This window comes from Antedon mediterranea, chromosome 2 (assembly GCF_964355755.1).
Source record: "Antedon mediterranea chromosome 2, ecAntMedi1.1, whole genome shotgun sequence".
Lineage (NCBI taxonomy): Eukaryota > Metazoa > Echinodermata > Crinoidea > Comatulida > Antedonidae > Antedon > Antedon mediterranea.
Genome location: NC_092671.1, coordinates 16,047,307 through 16,062,394, shown reverse-complemented (window position 1 = coordinate 16,062,394; position 15,088 = coordinate 16,047,307). Strand labels below are relative to the sequence as shown.

General features: G+C 30.5%; 1 protein-coding gene across 1 annotated transcript; it reads right to left on the bottom strand.

Annotated features, from left to right (window-relative positions):
• Positions 1–118: 118 nt before the first annotated feature.
• LOC140040565 (uncharacterized) lies at positions 119–14,901 on the bottom strand. The gene is made up of 10 exons (XM_072086598.1): positions 14,764–14,901; positions 12,272–12,392; positions 11,755–11,952; positions 6,107–6,205; positions 5,299–5,373; positions 4,641–4,761; positions 4,181–4,270; positions 3,563–3,723; positions 3,154–3,336; positions 119–2,724 (listed from the first exon to the last, which is right to left on the bottom strand). The coding sequence occupies exons 2-10, from the start codon at positions 12,377–12,379 to the stop codon at positions 2,614–2,616; spliced, it is 1,146 nt and encodes a 381-aa protein (XP_071942699.1). The 5' UTR covers positions 12,380–12,392; positions 14,764–14,901; the 3' UTR covers positions 119–2,613.
• Between the last annotated feature and the right edge of the window lie 187 nt (positions 14,902–15,088).

The following is a 15,088-nucleotide window of genomic DNA, read 5'->3' as shown; positions in this document are numbered from 1 at the left end:
ACAATTTTTTTAGTAAAAGTATCCAATATTGGTCTATAGGATTGTCGTTTGTATGAGTATGAATGTATTTTTAAGAAACCATAAAATAATCAACACATTTATATGAATCCATATCCAACATGTTTAATTCACATGATCTAATACATACATACATTATTTCCATTTTTTAAATTAGGAAATGCAATATCGGAATAAATATTATTTACATAACTTCATATAAGTCAACAGATAATCTGCCCTAACAGAACTATGTACATAAAATGCAGTTTATTTGAGCGAGTGGCAACATAATTGATTTCAACAAAAAATTAACAACATGAAATTAGATCTGCCAAATTTTGAAATTAATTATCAAAAGTTCATAACTCAAAAAGTACAATTACAATTTTATTTCATTGAATATTACAGCTCGAGGGACATTTTCGTGTTTGTTTATGAAGCTTTGTATACATTTTTATATTTTTTAATAACTTACAGTAGAAAATCATAAAAAAAAAACAAATATTAAATTAAGATATTAGAAGCTGATATAATATTGTAAAATGTAATTTATTTTAATATATTTAATATTTATGGCACCATATTATTAGAATACTGCTAATACAGTACAATCATAATCAACTGAAATCGGAATATTGGCGATTAATATCATAAATACTGATAATGTATTCAACATTCGGATTTCAGTAGATAAATTAAATAAACAGTTTTTTCTAACTTTTTGTAATTAGGAAATATCTGGAAGTTATTCAAAATGTTTTTAAAATAAAAACTAACATTGTCAAAGGTTTTGATATCTTTTAAATACTGATATTTAGAAATGTAAATTTATACAAAATATCAACAAAAGCAAGCATCCACCGAATGACAACAATTACCATATTTGCTAAAATAAAGGTAATGTTCAAATGTTAGACATTACCATTTTAAATCCTTAAAACAAAAAATGTTTGTTGAATGTATACTGAAAATGCTTTAGTATTTATAAAAGTAATACCCCACCTAATCACATGGTTGTATGTAATACAAGAATTTGTAATTCATAATTACAAAGTTTAGTTTTAATGTATATTTACTTCCCAACTAACTGACCAACCAAGAACCACACATCAAATGTGAATAACCAACCAGCATTTTTAAATATATTACATCCAAAAACTATAAAAGCCATTTTATCTGTCACCAAAATAATTTAAAGAAATAATTTGTACAGATTTACAGTAATACATGATTGGAACCTGTCACCTCTCTCTAACAAGACAAGCTTATAGACTGTGCAATTGACTTTTTAGGCTGGACGGTAGGTTAAGGTTATGAAATATGTTGGGTGTGAATAGTTTAGGAATCCAGTTCCCCCTTGCTAAATTCTAATTTAATTTTGACTCGGTGCTTGTTCTGACTGTATTTGATCACATGTGTACATTTGATTTACTCCAAACTAAACTGCAAAAATCATCATAAAAATATTAATAAATAAATAAAGATTAACTTTTAGTTAAACCAGTTGACAAGTACTTACTTACTTGTCAAATGGTTTAACTAAAAGTTAACCTTTATTTATTTAATATCCATTGAAACCAGAGGAAATTTTTTGAGAAAATATTAATACATTAAACCAGCAATCATGATCAAGGCATTAACACCATGTTGGAAGTTACGTTTAAAAACCACAGCTGGAAGTTACTTTTAAAAACCACAGCTGGAAATTACTTTTAAAAACCATACTGTATGTAAAGCACAGATCTTCCCACTCAATCATGTGTCAAGAAAATTCTGTTTTACATTATCAATGTTTTTTAAGCCCCGTCTACACTCTCAAACTTTATGTTCCCATATATGGACATGATGATGATATCACTACCACATTTGGGCACATCATACTTTTTTTCCTCAAACTAGTTTGATAGTGTAGACAGAGCTTTAGATTAGATTCTAGCAAACAAAATTGTAGAATCACTTGTATCACATTTTACCTGAAAATTTCACCCCTAGAAACTTACTGCTTTTTGCATGTTATTTATACAGTCAGGGCGAAAATGGCAAAAGGCTTCCTACTTTCTAGGAGTTTTATGTGGTTAAGTTATCAGATAGTAAGTCTATATATTGTTTTGACAACTCTTTACTGACTTTGTAACATGACCACAGCCATTTTCCCCCTAACTGTATAATAACTAGACAACGATCCTCACAAGTTGTTTAAAATGTTTTAAAGGCTGGTGAATCGGCAAGAGCTCTGTGGTATTGCTACAAACATACCATAATGAGGTCCAGCTACACAGTAAAGCTCTGTCTACATTATCAAACTTTATGTGACCAAAAATGTGATGTGCACATATATGGACATGATGATGTTAATCACTATTATATTTAGGCATATCACCACCATATGTGGGCACATCACACTTTTTTTTGTCAAACTAGCTGGATAGTGTGGACAGAGCTTAACACTATGCCATCAGAAATCCAGGTGACCAATTGTGAACATCTTGAAAGTAAATTTGTACAAAACTTTGGCACACTCTTGTATAAAACTGGATTGTCAATCTCAAAACGGTCAATGAAATGTTTCTTTTAGAATACAACCTTAACGTTTGTAAAAGTTCACCATCAAGGTCAAGTTGCTTCATTAGCTTTTTCAATAACAATTTGATTGTGTTGAATCTGTTGTTTGAGTTGTTCCGCTTGTTTTTGTACCGCTTCTATCATAGCTCGGTCAGCCTTTGTCTAAACATGGACAAAATAAGAAAATACAATCAAATCAAGCCTCTACGGCTTTGTCTACACTATCAAACTTTATGTGCATGTGCCCATATAATAGACACAATGATGTCATATCACTACTATATTTGGGCACATCAAACTTTAAAAAAAAATTAGTTTGATAGTGTAGACAGGGCTGCTTAACAGCTTCAAGAAAACTGGTTATATCTCAAATTCTTTCAAACTATTCAAAATGGGATTCTGAAAAGCAAACAATTCTGATAAAGCTCAAATGTGTCCAGTTTTACCCGAGTTAATTTGTATACTTAATTATTCAATCAATTATAAGTCATTAACAACATGTCATTTTTATTTCGATATCAATTTTTGTTTGTGGGTAGCAACAACTGATTTATTATTCATAAATAAATATACTAATCGTAATTAATTTACCTGTACATCTTGTGTTATAAGCTTAATACTTGCTGAAGGTGTTTCCGCTGGTAGGGCAAGTAGTACAGGGCTAGTACCGACCCCTGTTGCCGCAGCTTTGATGGATGACAAATCTGCAGCTGTTAACTCGCTGGTTGGGTCTGTCACAATCGTTATCACCTTTTGTGGGTTGTTTCCAAGCAACTAAAAAGTAATATGTGATATATTAGAAATTCAACAACATTTTTTACCACATTTTTGTGTACAATAAATGTGTTTCAATACATTATATTTATCAATACACATTATATATTAAAATATAATGATAATAGATGACTAGAAAAAATGAATATAACATTATCTGTACTGTATTTACAGTGAGTTATTAACGGAACCCGTTTTTGTAAAGTAAGTTAATGGAGAAACATACTTGAACATGCTGCATTGAAGAATTTAGAAGGTTATTTTGCTGAGTGTGGTCATTAGCCTTAGCCAGGTTTAAAGCCAGCCTCCCTGCCTCTGTGATTGAAAATCCATGGCTACCATCTACAGCATTTGCTTCCAGCCAGGCTAACGCATCGCTAGGACTAACTGAAATAAACAATAACAATTCAGTAGGTAATCTCACAGTAAATACTGGTTAATGCTGTCTTACTAGGAGTTACAGAGGTGACGCCTTCATTTAAATTTTTGGTTCGGTAACTTAATAATTATTGATAATTGACTGACCCAAAATTGTCTTATTTATCTTTCATACAATTAAAATGTAAAACAGCCTATTCAAACTTCATTTTGTATTCGGCTAAAAACAATAATTTATTTAAAAAATTGCATGCATTATGAATAGTAACTCTATTTTATATTGTGGGCCCAGTAGAAGTTTTTCAATAATAAAAATAATTCAATAAAACTAAATATTATTGCCATTAACAGAAATTTCTCATTTCTAAATCCCTCTTTCTAATTGATGCTTGGGCAACATAATAGAATAAAATACAAATTTACATATTAAAATGTGAATAATTGATTAATTAATGATATGAATTACCTGGTTTATCTAAGGGTGCAGAAGCCTCAGCCAGGGCAGCTAATGTCGCTAATACTGATGTTGAACTTGTGGAACTTTTAGAATAGCTTGCTAAGTACATAAAAAAACATAATTGTTATCATTAAATATATCTATATAGTTTGTTATACAAAGAAATTAGTAGTTTCCTCTTTACAAATAGTTTTAACTGAATATTTATGTTATTACATAGATATTGACAACATTCATAACTGTCTTTTATAAATAGGCAAGAGTTAATTTAAACGCTCATCTTCATTCACAATTAAAATAAAGCTAGTTTACATTTTTCACATGGAATTTTAAAGCTCTGTTTATACTATCAAACTTTATGTGACAACAAAATGTTGTGTTGTCATATATGGATATCACTACCAACATCACACTTTTTTCCAAATTAGTTTGATAGTTTGTGAATACAACTATATTCAAAACTTCTTACATTTACAATTGCTGAAAATAGGTGCTACTGTGATTGGTGGAGGCGATGATGAACTACTGGAAAGAAATAACTGGTTACTAGGGCTGTCCGACATTGGACTACAATTCCCATTTTGAGTTGCCTGAAAGATGAGAAAAACACAATCATAATAATATTTTTACGGAGTGTGTAAGATGGTTGGGACAGTGAACCATGTACCTTTATTATTAAAACAAGCAGTGGATATTTTCTCACTAGGCCGATAATATTAGACATTGCTGCCATGTCATACTAGAGGGTATAATCCTAATCATTCATTTTATAGATATACATAATATACAAATAATGAATGTTTATGAGTGCAATGGTACAAATAATGGCACGAGGTGAATGATGAAAGGTTATATCAATGAGGCAAAGCCGAGTTGATATAACCTTTCATCATTCACCAAGTGCCATTATTTGTACCATTACACGAATACAAAACATTCATTATTTGTTTTATATAACATCTAAATAACAAACAAAAATGTTTCAAAAAGTACTATTTAACGATCGTTGAATAGTGCGTACTATTGCACGCCATGTGACCCACATTCGTCCAGTCAAATGACAGGAATTTATATAGGTGTTATATAATATGAGATAATCAATGTATTTATTTGGAATTAATACTTACGCCTGCTTGTGACAGGATATCTAATAGTTCACTATTGCCATTATCCACTGCTATATCCATTGCTGTTTTATCAAACTAAAAATAAAGCAAAACACAAGTAGTTATATTTTTACCAGCACCTATGAACTTTCATTCGAATAAGTAACATTATTACTAATATTATTTTATAATATATATTAATTATGTTTTCAGTTTTCATATTCTGTGGTCATCTAAAAAAAAGGTTAATACTTACTGGGGATAAAATATTGGCATGGAATTGGATATTATGTTTGTCACAGAGATAAGTTTCATTTCCTGTGTTATTTGTACCTTATTAGAGCCTAATATACAAAAGGTTACTCCAAGTGACACTGAGGTCAAGATTATGAAGCAGTAAGGGTGAGCGGTAAAGCCCAATGTCCTTGGTTTGAAACATCCCTGTTATTAATTTGGACCTTTCTGGTTTACTGGAATTTATTATGTTTACCTCATTTTCTTGAAGGAAGAAATAAATGTTAAGTTGAATTGAATTGAATTGAATAACCATTATACTATAAATTTTTACTATAGTGCTTAAAGCTCTGTCAACCTATCTACACTATCAAACTTTATGTGCTAAAAAAAATGTGATGTGCCCATGGACATGATGTCATATCACTACCATATTTGGTCATATCACTACTATATTTGGTCATATTACTACCATATTTTTGCACATCACACTTTGTTTGTCAAACTTCTTTGATAGTGTAGACAAAGCTCTAGATATTGGTTAACTTATTTCAATGGCTAACATTATTGATAACATACAACATTCAAGACTCACTTTATTAAGTAATGTCAAATCTGCACCATTTTCAACCAATAATTTGACGACATCTTTAAAACCTCTTTCTACTGCCCAATGAAGGGGTGTCATTTTTAGCTGGAAAAAATAATACGATAATATTAGTAATTCAAAGGATCATTTAATGTTGCTAAATTTAAATCTGAAAAATGGGACAGCTCATACACATTAATGTAAATATACATAGTTTTAAAGAAAACTTCTAGATTTTCAGGCCTTGTCTTTTAAGGCGAGCGAGTGTGATCACTCACCTAACGCACTCCTAAACTGCCCTTGAGAAGTGCGATTTACAACACGCTTAAATTTGGTAAACTTCTACATTAACAACAAAAAAAAATTTTTCTATTTCTTTTTTGATCTAAAAATGTAATGTTTACTCATTCTCAATATTAAAAAAAAAATGTGTCTACTGTAAATAATTTTATTATAGATTCTTTATATAACCTGAGATGATTCCATTATAGTACAGTATGCTATACTGTAGAATAAGAATACGGTCTCTTATAGGATTAATCCAGACTGTATGTTGGATGAAAAATTAATCGAACATAAAAATACAATTTTAGGGTTAATAACATCAATAGGTAAAAACATAGACAAATTATAGAAATAAAAAAAAAAACCTGGATTTAATGTCCCAGGACACATGCCGAGTTGCTAAACTATAATTGTAATTGGCTTCTAATATCTAACTGTAATGGTACAAATAGGCCCCCAAGGACTATCGCATCCAACTTCCTTCTATGGAGAATCCTGAGTTAAAGCAGCGCATGAATGACAGTCCTGTGTACTTTTCCATAGAGGTAGTATGTAATTGATGGCATATGAGACAGGGTCGAGGATCTTCAATTACACATGACAATGCAATTGTCACACATGGCCGTGATGTTTCCTCACAGGACGGACAAATGCGAAGTAAAGTATCATCGACTCAAAATAGAAACACAACATCGCTTACTGCGTACACTGTTTTGTAGTAATGATACCACGCTGGAGTGCTAACAGACTCAAACGTAAAGACCTTACATTTAATTCAATTAAAACTTTATCAATTTTTTTAAGCTTATACAATTCTTGAGAATTAGAATGACAAATCGTACTGGGTTGAGTCACAAAATTAATGTTTTGTATATTTTTGGTTATAATTATAATCATGTGTATACTGTGTAAACAGTTGATGAGGGTCTAATGTTGAGGCTGGGTTAGTGGTATTATAAACTGTTTCTTTGTTGGGGAGTGAAGAACAATAGTGATCATCAATCATTATCATCATAAGCATAGCAATGACTGTATCCAGGGTAGTTTAAATACTTTTTATTCTTGTAATCTCGCCAAATCTCTAAAGGAAATGCTCCAATTTGTAGAATTTTAGATATTTAAATTAGCCACAAATATATCTACAGCCTTGCTATCATATTGCTGCTTAATTCTTATCATTGTTTATTTCCTACAAAAATTATATTATTATTATTGGAATATAAAATATGGATATGGTTAAACCCAACACAAGGCAAGACAACCAGCATATTAAATATAGGCATGACCTCAGATATAGTATTGACCCTGAATTTACAAATTTATTTACAATAAAATTTAAAAACTATAGACGTAATATAAAAGATAATGCTTTTGAAAAGAGCTCTTTTGAAATGAACTGAAGAATTTTTAGTTTTTATATACACTACTGTAAAAACATAACACTAAAAAAAGTAAAATTCTTATTATTACTATGATTGATATTGAATTCCCCAAAAATGTACTGTAAAATTAAGGGAAAAAAATCACAACAGTACAACATCTCCGGGATCTATCATGACTTTGGACTTTTTTTTCTACAATTTAAATGAAGTTTCCTATCAAACTGGTGAAGCCACCTGTTAGATGACAATCACACATTTACATAATATCAATCGAACGACATAAGATATATAACTATCAAGTTTTCATTCAAGTGTTTTATGATAGAATATCCATCCAGAAATAGTAACTGATCGATGATGAGATTATTAAAAAACTGATGACAAGCAAATTATTTATCTTCAAAATAGCCTAACTCATAGATTGAAGTGAACATAAAGCAGAGGACCACTACTGTACATTGTAATTAGCCATTCTACAGTATAGTACGGTACCAATGAAATAATACACATTTTTGGATCATTTCAGGTGCTCTGAAATTACTGTATATAAACAAACTTTTAAACTATTCCTGTAATGCCAATATATACTGTATGTGTTTATAAAACACATTTTGGCAATTGTATAGCATTTTTTAAATTTGTTGCATATCTTATGCCAATTATGCCAAGCAAAGTGAATTTCCATTTTGGACCAGGGAGATGTAAAACAGTTATAATTTTACATCTCCCTGCATGGACCAATCAAATTTGAATTGAATCTTGAATAATGATACAGTATTTTGTATACATATATCCTATAGATATTGTAGAAATTCACTGATGTCATTGTCACTAATAATTAATTATAATGGAGTAAGTTGCTTTAAATACATTCTAATGGAAAGGTCAGTGGTGGCCAAATGTCTGCGAATAGGATGGATTCTTTGGTAAGATATCCTGCTCAACATAATACTGAAATCAAACATTACAAATGACACCAAGTTCTTTAATTCGATAGAAAAGATCCACATGTTTGGCATGCTTCTTGTAAAGAATCCAGATGTCGTATTTACACGAACAAGTACGTGTCTCTAAGAAAATGAATAACACGTGGTGAATAGATAGAGCACGTAAACACCATGTGTGTGTGAAGTGAAGTCATGCATAACGGACTGGCTATCAAGTTGCATGATGGACACAGCTGACAGGAATCACGTGGTACTACTGGACTATGGTGACCTAGAAAATGCCAGATCAAAACTAAATCAAAGATAATGGCACATGTCAACATTAATGAATCAAATAAAATAAAATTATTATCAATTCCATTGACTTCAGTTGTTGTACTGTAATTCTACAGTTCAATGTTGGTATTGCAAAGGGGTTTAAACAGACCTCATAAATATACTTATTTTAATATTTCAAGAGATAAAAATCAAATTATATTTATTGATTATATAATAATAAAAATATATTTATTCTTTCATTTCTAAAGTAGTGTTTTATAATAGGGAATTTTTATTTTTTATTTTTTTTTGTGGATACTCCATACACTTTAACCTAGTATGGACAACTTACAGTAGCAGGGAATTTGCAAATTGTAACTTGTGTTTCTGTGACTTGAGGAAATGTACATGTTCCCAGTGGATTATTATTGCAAAGTATCAAAATGATATATACATGGCATATTATAACATTATGTGAACTAAATCTGTACAAAATAAGAATTAATCGATAAATAAAAAGTTATAAGAAATTGTCCAAAAAAATGCATTAAGAATACTGTAAATTATTGGGAGGCAAAACGTAGCATAGAGGGTATTACTATACAGTACAACAATTTTATAAATCAATATTATCGCCCCACTTAAAAATACATCTTGTCTGTTGTTCATCAATTATCTGTTACTTAAACCATGGACCTATAAATTAGGTCCATGCTTAAACTTAAAGCACTTTATAAGAAATGGCTAAACACCACTTCCTGTCAATTCAAGACCTGTTAAAATAAATAAAGCAGAAAATTGCATTTTAATTTCGAAAAAGCTGAGAGTAAACTGTCAGAGCAGGAAAAGAGGAGTCAAATGCTCGTTGTCGGGACAAATAACAGTCGCAAACATTTTAAAAGTTGCTCGATAGATTGGCTGTTTGAAAAGACAGTAGATTTTGCAAGAGGTTGCACCTGACGCTAATGACTGACGGCAGAGGAAATGCATTTGGTTTGGTAGGGGTAAGTCAGCGAAGGTTATAAAACTAAAATGATCATATGGTTGTTGCTTTGTGCTGATCGATCATGACTCATATTGACTATAGATTATTTGAAATTTACAGGTTTTTTTTATAATTGCTAGAATCTTTTTACCTTAGTTGTTACAATTTTAGAATATATTTTTTTTCTATTTAATCTAATACCATACTAAATAATACCATTTAATTTAAAATAAATATATTCATCATGTTAAAGAATCATTGATCTTACAATTAACAGTATTATTTTATTTTCCATGCACACTATCCAACTTTATGTGACAAAAAATGTAAGTGATGCGCCCATATATGGAAACGATGATGTCATATCACTACCATATTAGGGCATCACTACCATATTTAAGCTCATTACATTTTTTTTGCCAAACTAGTTTGAGAGTGTAGATAGAGCTTTTTATTATCATTTTATGTTCCACACACAGCTATTAAATTGCCAGGATGAATATGTAATTTTTTCCCAATTTAGAAATCAATTCGGGACAATAAAGTTAGGTTTAACAATGCAAGATTTCTCTTATTTTTAATTGCAGCAATAGGCCTAACCTACTTTAGTTAGTACTACTAAACTGAAAATGTTTATTGTTTTTTAATATTTCCTTATACAATTTTTATACTAATACCAATTTATTCCTACAAGTCTTACAAGCTGGGAAGTTTTAAAAAAAGCTAGTTTTATTCAATTCCTTTTTTTTAATCAAAATATTTTATAACAAAATCATACAGAAGAAAGCCAAATATTAATAGTTCACTTTTTCTACTTTCAATTTATAGTAATGTGAAAATAACTAAATCAAAGATAATGATTCAGATACAATTTAGCAATGCAGTCTTCAAGTCTAACCAATAACAATGTGGGCCACATGTCATTCTAGACAGATAGGCAAACTCATCATTCATTATATCTACTTAGGAAAAGTCTACAAATCTTGGCTGCGTTACAATTTACTTTCTAATAAGCCACATTGCAAGTTTTTATTTCCCAGAGGACATAATACAGGTTACAGGTCTATACAGTTTAATGCTATACCAACAGTTATATAAAATATCAATAAAAAAAAAAACAGTATATAGTACATGAAGACTCAACAAAATTTGATTGAATAACTTGATACAGTAATATTCTATTTAAAATTAAAATAGCAAATAGTAAATCTATATTTAATAGGATTACTTTTTGTAGATTGTTTATTGTATTTTATCCACAATTTCGTGTTGCCTTTTATTGAAGAAAGCCAATGTACTGGATAGCTAACTGGATTATGCTCCATAACACTATGTTCCAAATTTTATGGGCAAACCTCCAATGCAATGTGGGTAGTATGAGAGCAAGAGGGCAATAAATAATTTAGGCAGCACATTTGTCAATAAACTTTAACTGACATCTTGGTAGATATCCAAATCATAAATGGTAGAAAAGTTCAAAGTCATATCATGGCATCTTGGGTAAAAAAGACTAATATTGGTATCTTGGGTACAATGAGATTTAAAACAATTTTGGACAACCTCAATATTTATTTGTTCATTTGGTAATATAAAAATACAAAAACCAGCAATAAGCTGAAAGCACTGTATTTCCCCAAAAAAAGTAACAATATATAATATATACACACAAAAACCATCAAACTATTAAACAAATCAATATAATATAGAACTATAAAATAAATACAATTTATATATTTTATTTAATAATAACATTTTACTAACCAGTCTTGGAAAGAAAACACTGCAATATAAACTTACCATATCTTTAGCATCTAAATCAGCGCCTAATTTTACAAGTAAGTTGACAATATCCTTATGGCCTTCTTGAGCTGCCATGTGTAAGGGTGTCCTGTCCACTTTAGTTCTGGCATCTCTGCTGACCCCTGCTCTTAGCAACACTTCAGCTGTTGATAAGTGACCATGTTGTGCTGCTAGATGCAAAGGAGATGTCCCAAGCTGAAAATAACAGTTAAATAAATTTATGCTGTGAAATGGGACAGTAATTAATACATTATTTGCATGGTTTGTGAAGAAAAAGTAAATTTATACAATAGTTAGAGGAATGATACGGTAGGTATACAAATACTGTATAATTACTAATTATCCTATAGACAGTAATATGTTAATATTTGCATGGTAAGTGAAGAAAAGGTAATTATACATAGTTGGACTGGAGGAAAGTTATTGCAGGTATACAAATACTATATTACTATTTATCTTGATAGTTATTTTAGTATTAAAAAAAATATAGATAATAATAGAACCTGTGACTTACCCAATCTGTAGTAAATGGTGCACCATTGGTCATTAATAATCGGACATCCTCTTCTCTGCCATGTTTAGATGCTTCCAACAACCGTTTGCCTAGATCAACCAAGGACATTCTGTTTTATAGCCTACAATGATTGAAAAAGAACAAAATATAAATCATTTCAAATAGTATTTTTACAAAATAAAGATGTAAATTTAGTTTTGCTGTACAAAGTCAAACAATGTAAATTGAAGTAGAATCACATTCTACTCAGATGCTTAACACTTTGACTGCCAAACACGAAGATCTTCGTTTTTGGAAACACAACGCTTGACTGCCAAAAACGAAGATCTTCGTTTTTCGCGTTTTTTTACGAAATCCGGTAGATAGGTTAATTATTGGTATATACTATAAATATGAACACTATATTCGGTCTGGACCGTCAATATTTTACAAGTTGAAAGTAACTAATCTGGTTACGAACGACTGTCAAAATGGTACCTGTCGAAATAACAAACACCACGCATCACAGTAGCGCGTAGAGCGATGGCTTGGCGCATTGTGTATTGGTCGCGCGCTAGCTATGCCGCCGAAGGATTACAAAAGTTTTTGTGGATTGACATGTTTGTTTGTTATCTGAATAAAAAATAATGGAGTCATTTTCAATATGAAGTCTTGAATTTTATTATTGTATGTATACCCTAATTGTTTTGGTGTTTTACTGAAAGTGACCGAGTTTCACGCAACAAACTTGTTTTGAAATGGTATGGTTATTATCATTAGTTTACTATCTCCTAGGCCTAGCTAGGCTAGTAGTACTAGGCTAGCCTAGCCCTAGTCGTAAAACGGTTCCGGACCAACTTTAGGCCTGGTTAACTAGGCCTGGTGTCTTTACTATGTGGATTTTGGCGAAACATTGATGTAAGATTTATGATTTATAAAATGTAATACATTTATCGATAGTGATAACTTGTTTTTATAGGCCTATCGGTGCCGTGTAAGTAACTTTTTCGTTGTTTGTTGATCTCACCGGGCGATATTTTCATATTGTGATGTCGTGCACAAAATCGCGAATATCTCGACTTTCTTGCGCGAAACTACGAAAAATTCAAAAAGTGGGTTACTTTCATTTTACTATTACGATTTACATATTGCGATTTAAAAATCGTTCTTGGTACCATTGTAAAGCTAAAATATTTAGTCAAAGTGTTAAATTTAGAATGATAATTAATTTACAAAATATATAAAAAAAAGATTTGAATTGGCCAAAATTATCTTATCCATTGTATTATACAGTAGGTATCCAGGAGCCTAGAAAAAAACAGGTTTTACTCTTTGCAGACACTTGCTTTTTCCAAATAAAATAAATAGTTGCAATTGCATTAAAAAAACAAAAACAAAAGAACAATTTATTATTAATAAAATTGGAAAAAAAAAAAATTATTGTTTCTAAAAGTTTAAAAAAAAATTGCATTATTCTACAGGAAAAGTGGTGAATTGTATAAAATTGTTAAAAGCCGTGTGAACTGATTTGGTTAAAACGACAGGAAATTCTGCGTGAATTAATTTGACAGGTTTTAACACTTGGTGTCACTGTAACCAAACACTCAATGAAAAACAAACACTCAATACTTCTTACTCAGCATTTATAATATTTATATGAATATTAATCATTTTCTTTCTTTTCTTTCTTTTATTTACCCATATAAAATATAAAGTAAACATTGAAACATAAATAAAACAATAATATATCAAGGGAAGGGCTAAAAAATCTCCTATTTTCAGTTCAGTCAATGGTATTCAGTATTGTTTACACTTTTCAGTGAAAACAGTTTGTCCAATTTTTTTTTACTATCTTCATTTAATTGGATATCTCAGGTATTTTATTCAAACTCATTTTATAAATTAATTTATTATTTTTGAGTAAAATTATTATAGTACAGCTTCATGGACCAATTATCGCTAATTTTGGCAGGCCTGAATGGAAAAATAGAAAATTAATCTTTCACTGAATGAAATTATTTGTACTATCGCACTCATAAACACATTCATTATTTGTATACTACTGCATCCAAGTCTTTCCCTCTAGATCCCTCCTCCTCCTACACACCACCACCACCCCCCCACATCCCACTTCCCTCTGCGCATCCTGCATCATCTTTTTTTATTAAACTTTAATTTAAAGCATGCCAAACAATGAGGAATTCTGTTCTCTCTCTCTCTAATTATTAATAATTAAAACATTTTAAACAAAACATATGCAAGGTGAAGTAAAACTAGCTAGTACTTATATAATTCAGTCAATGTTACATTTTCAATAAAATCCCTGTTGCATGCAATAAAGGATACTATAAATCCTGTGCTGATGCTGCACACACACACACACACACACAGAGAGTCAACAGGCAATACAAAAACACGAAGGCTGCCCTGCTGCTGCTCCGGAAGCAAAACGTTTACATGGCGTAATCTAATTTTCAAAACATAAATACGAAAAAATAAATAAGATAACTTACCAGATAAAATATATTAACTGCTACTGAAACATGCAAACGCTGTTTGCTTTACGAGCCCAAATGTATCAATAAATTAGAAGAAATGCGTATGTTCGTAAGATAGCTCACGACGGAAGTTAGAAAAAATGTCTTCCGGAAATAGATGTCATCACCGGATAACACACAGATGATAATTTTAATATCACTAATCTAATTTTTTTTTTTTTCATTACTATAACGATATAGATATTTTACTAAAAACTCGTATACTTAGTTTTATTAACTTGATACAAATTTATGCACGATTGGAATGAAATATGCTCAATTATACCAATGTATGTGTGAT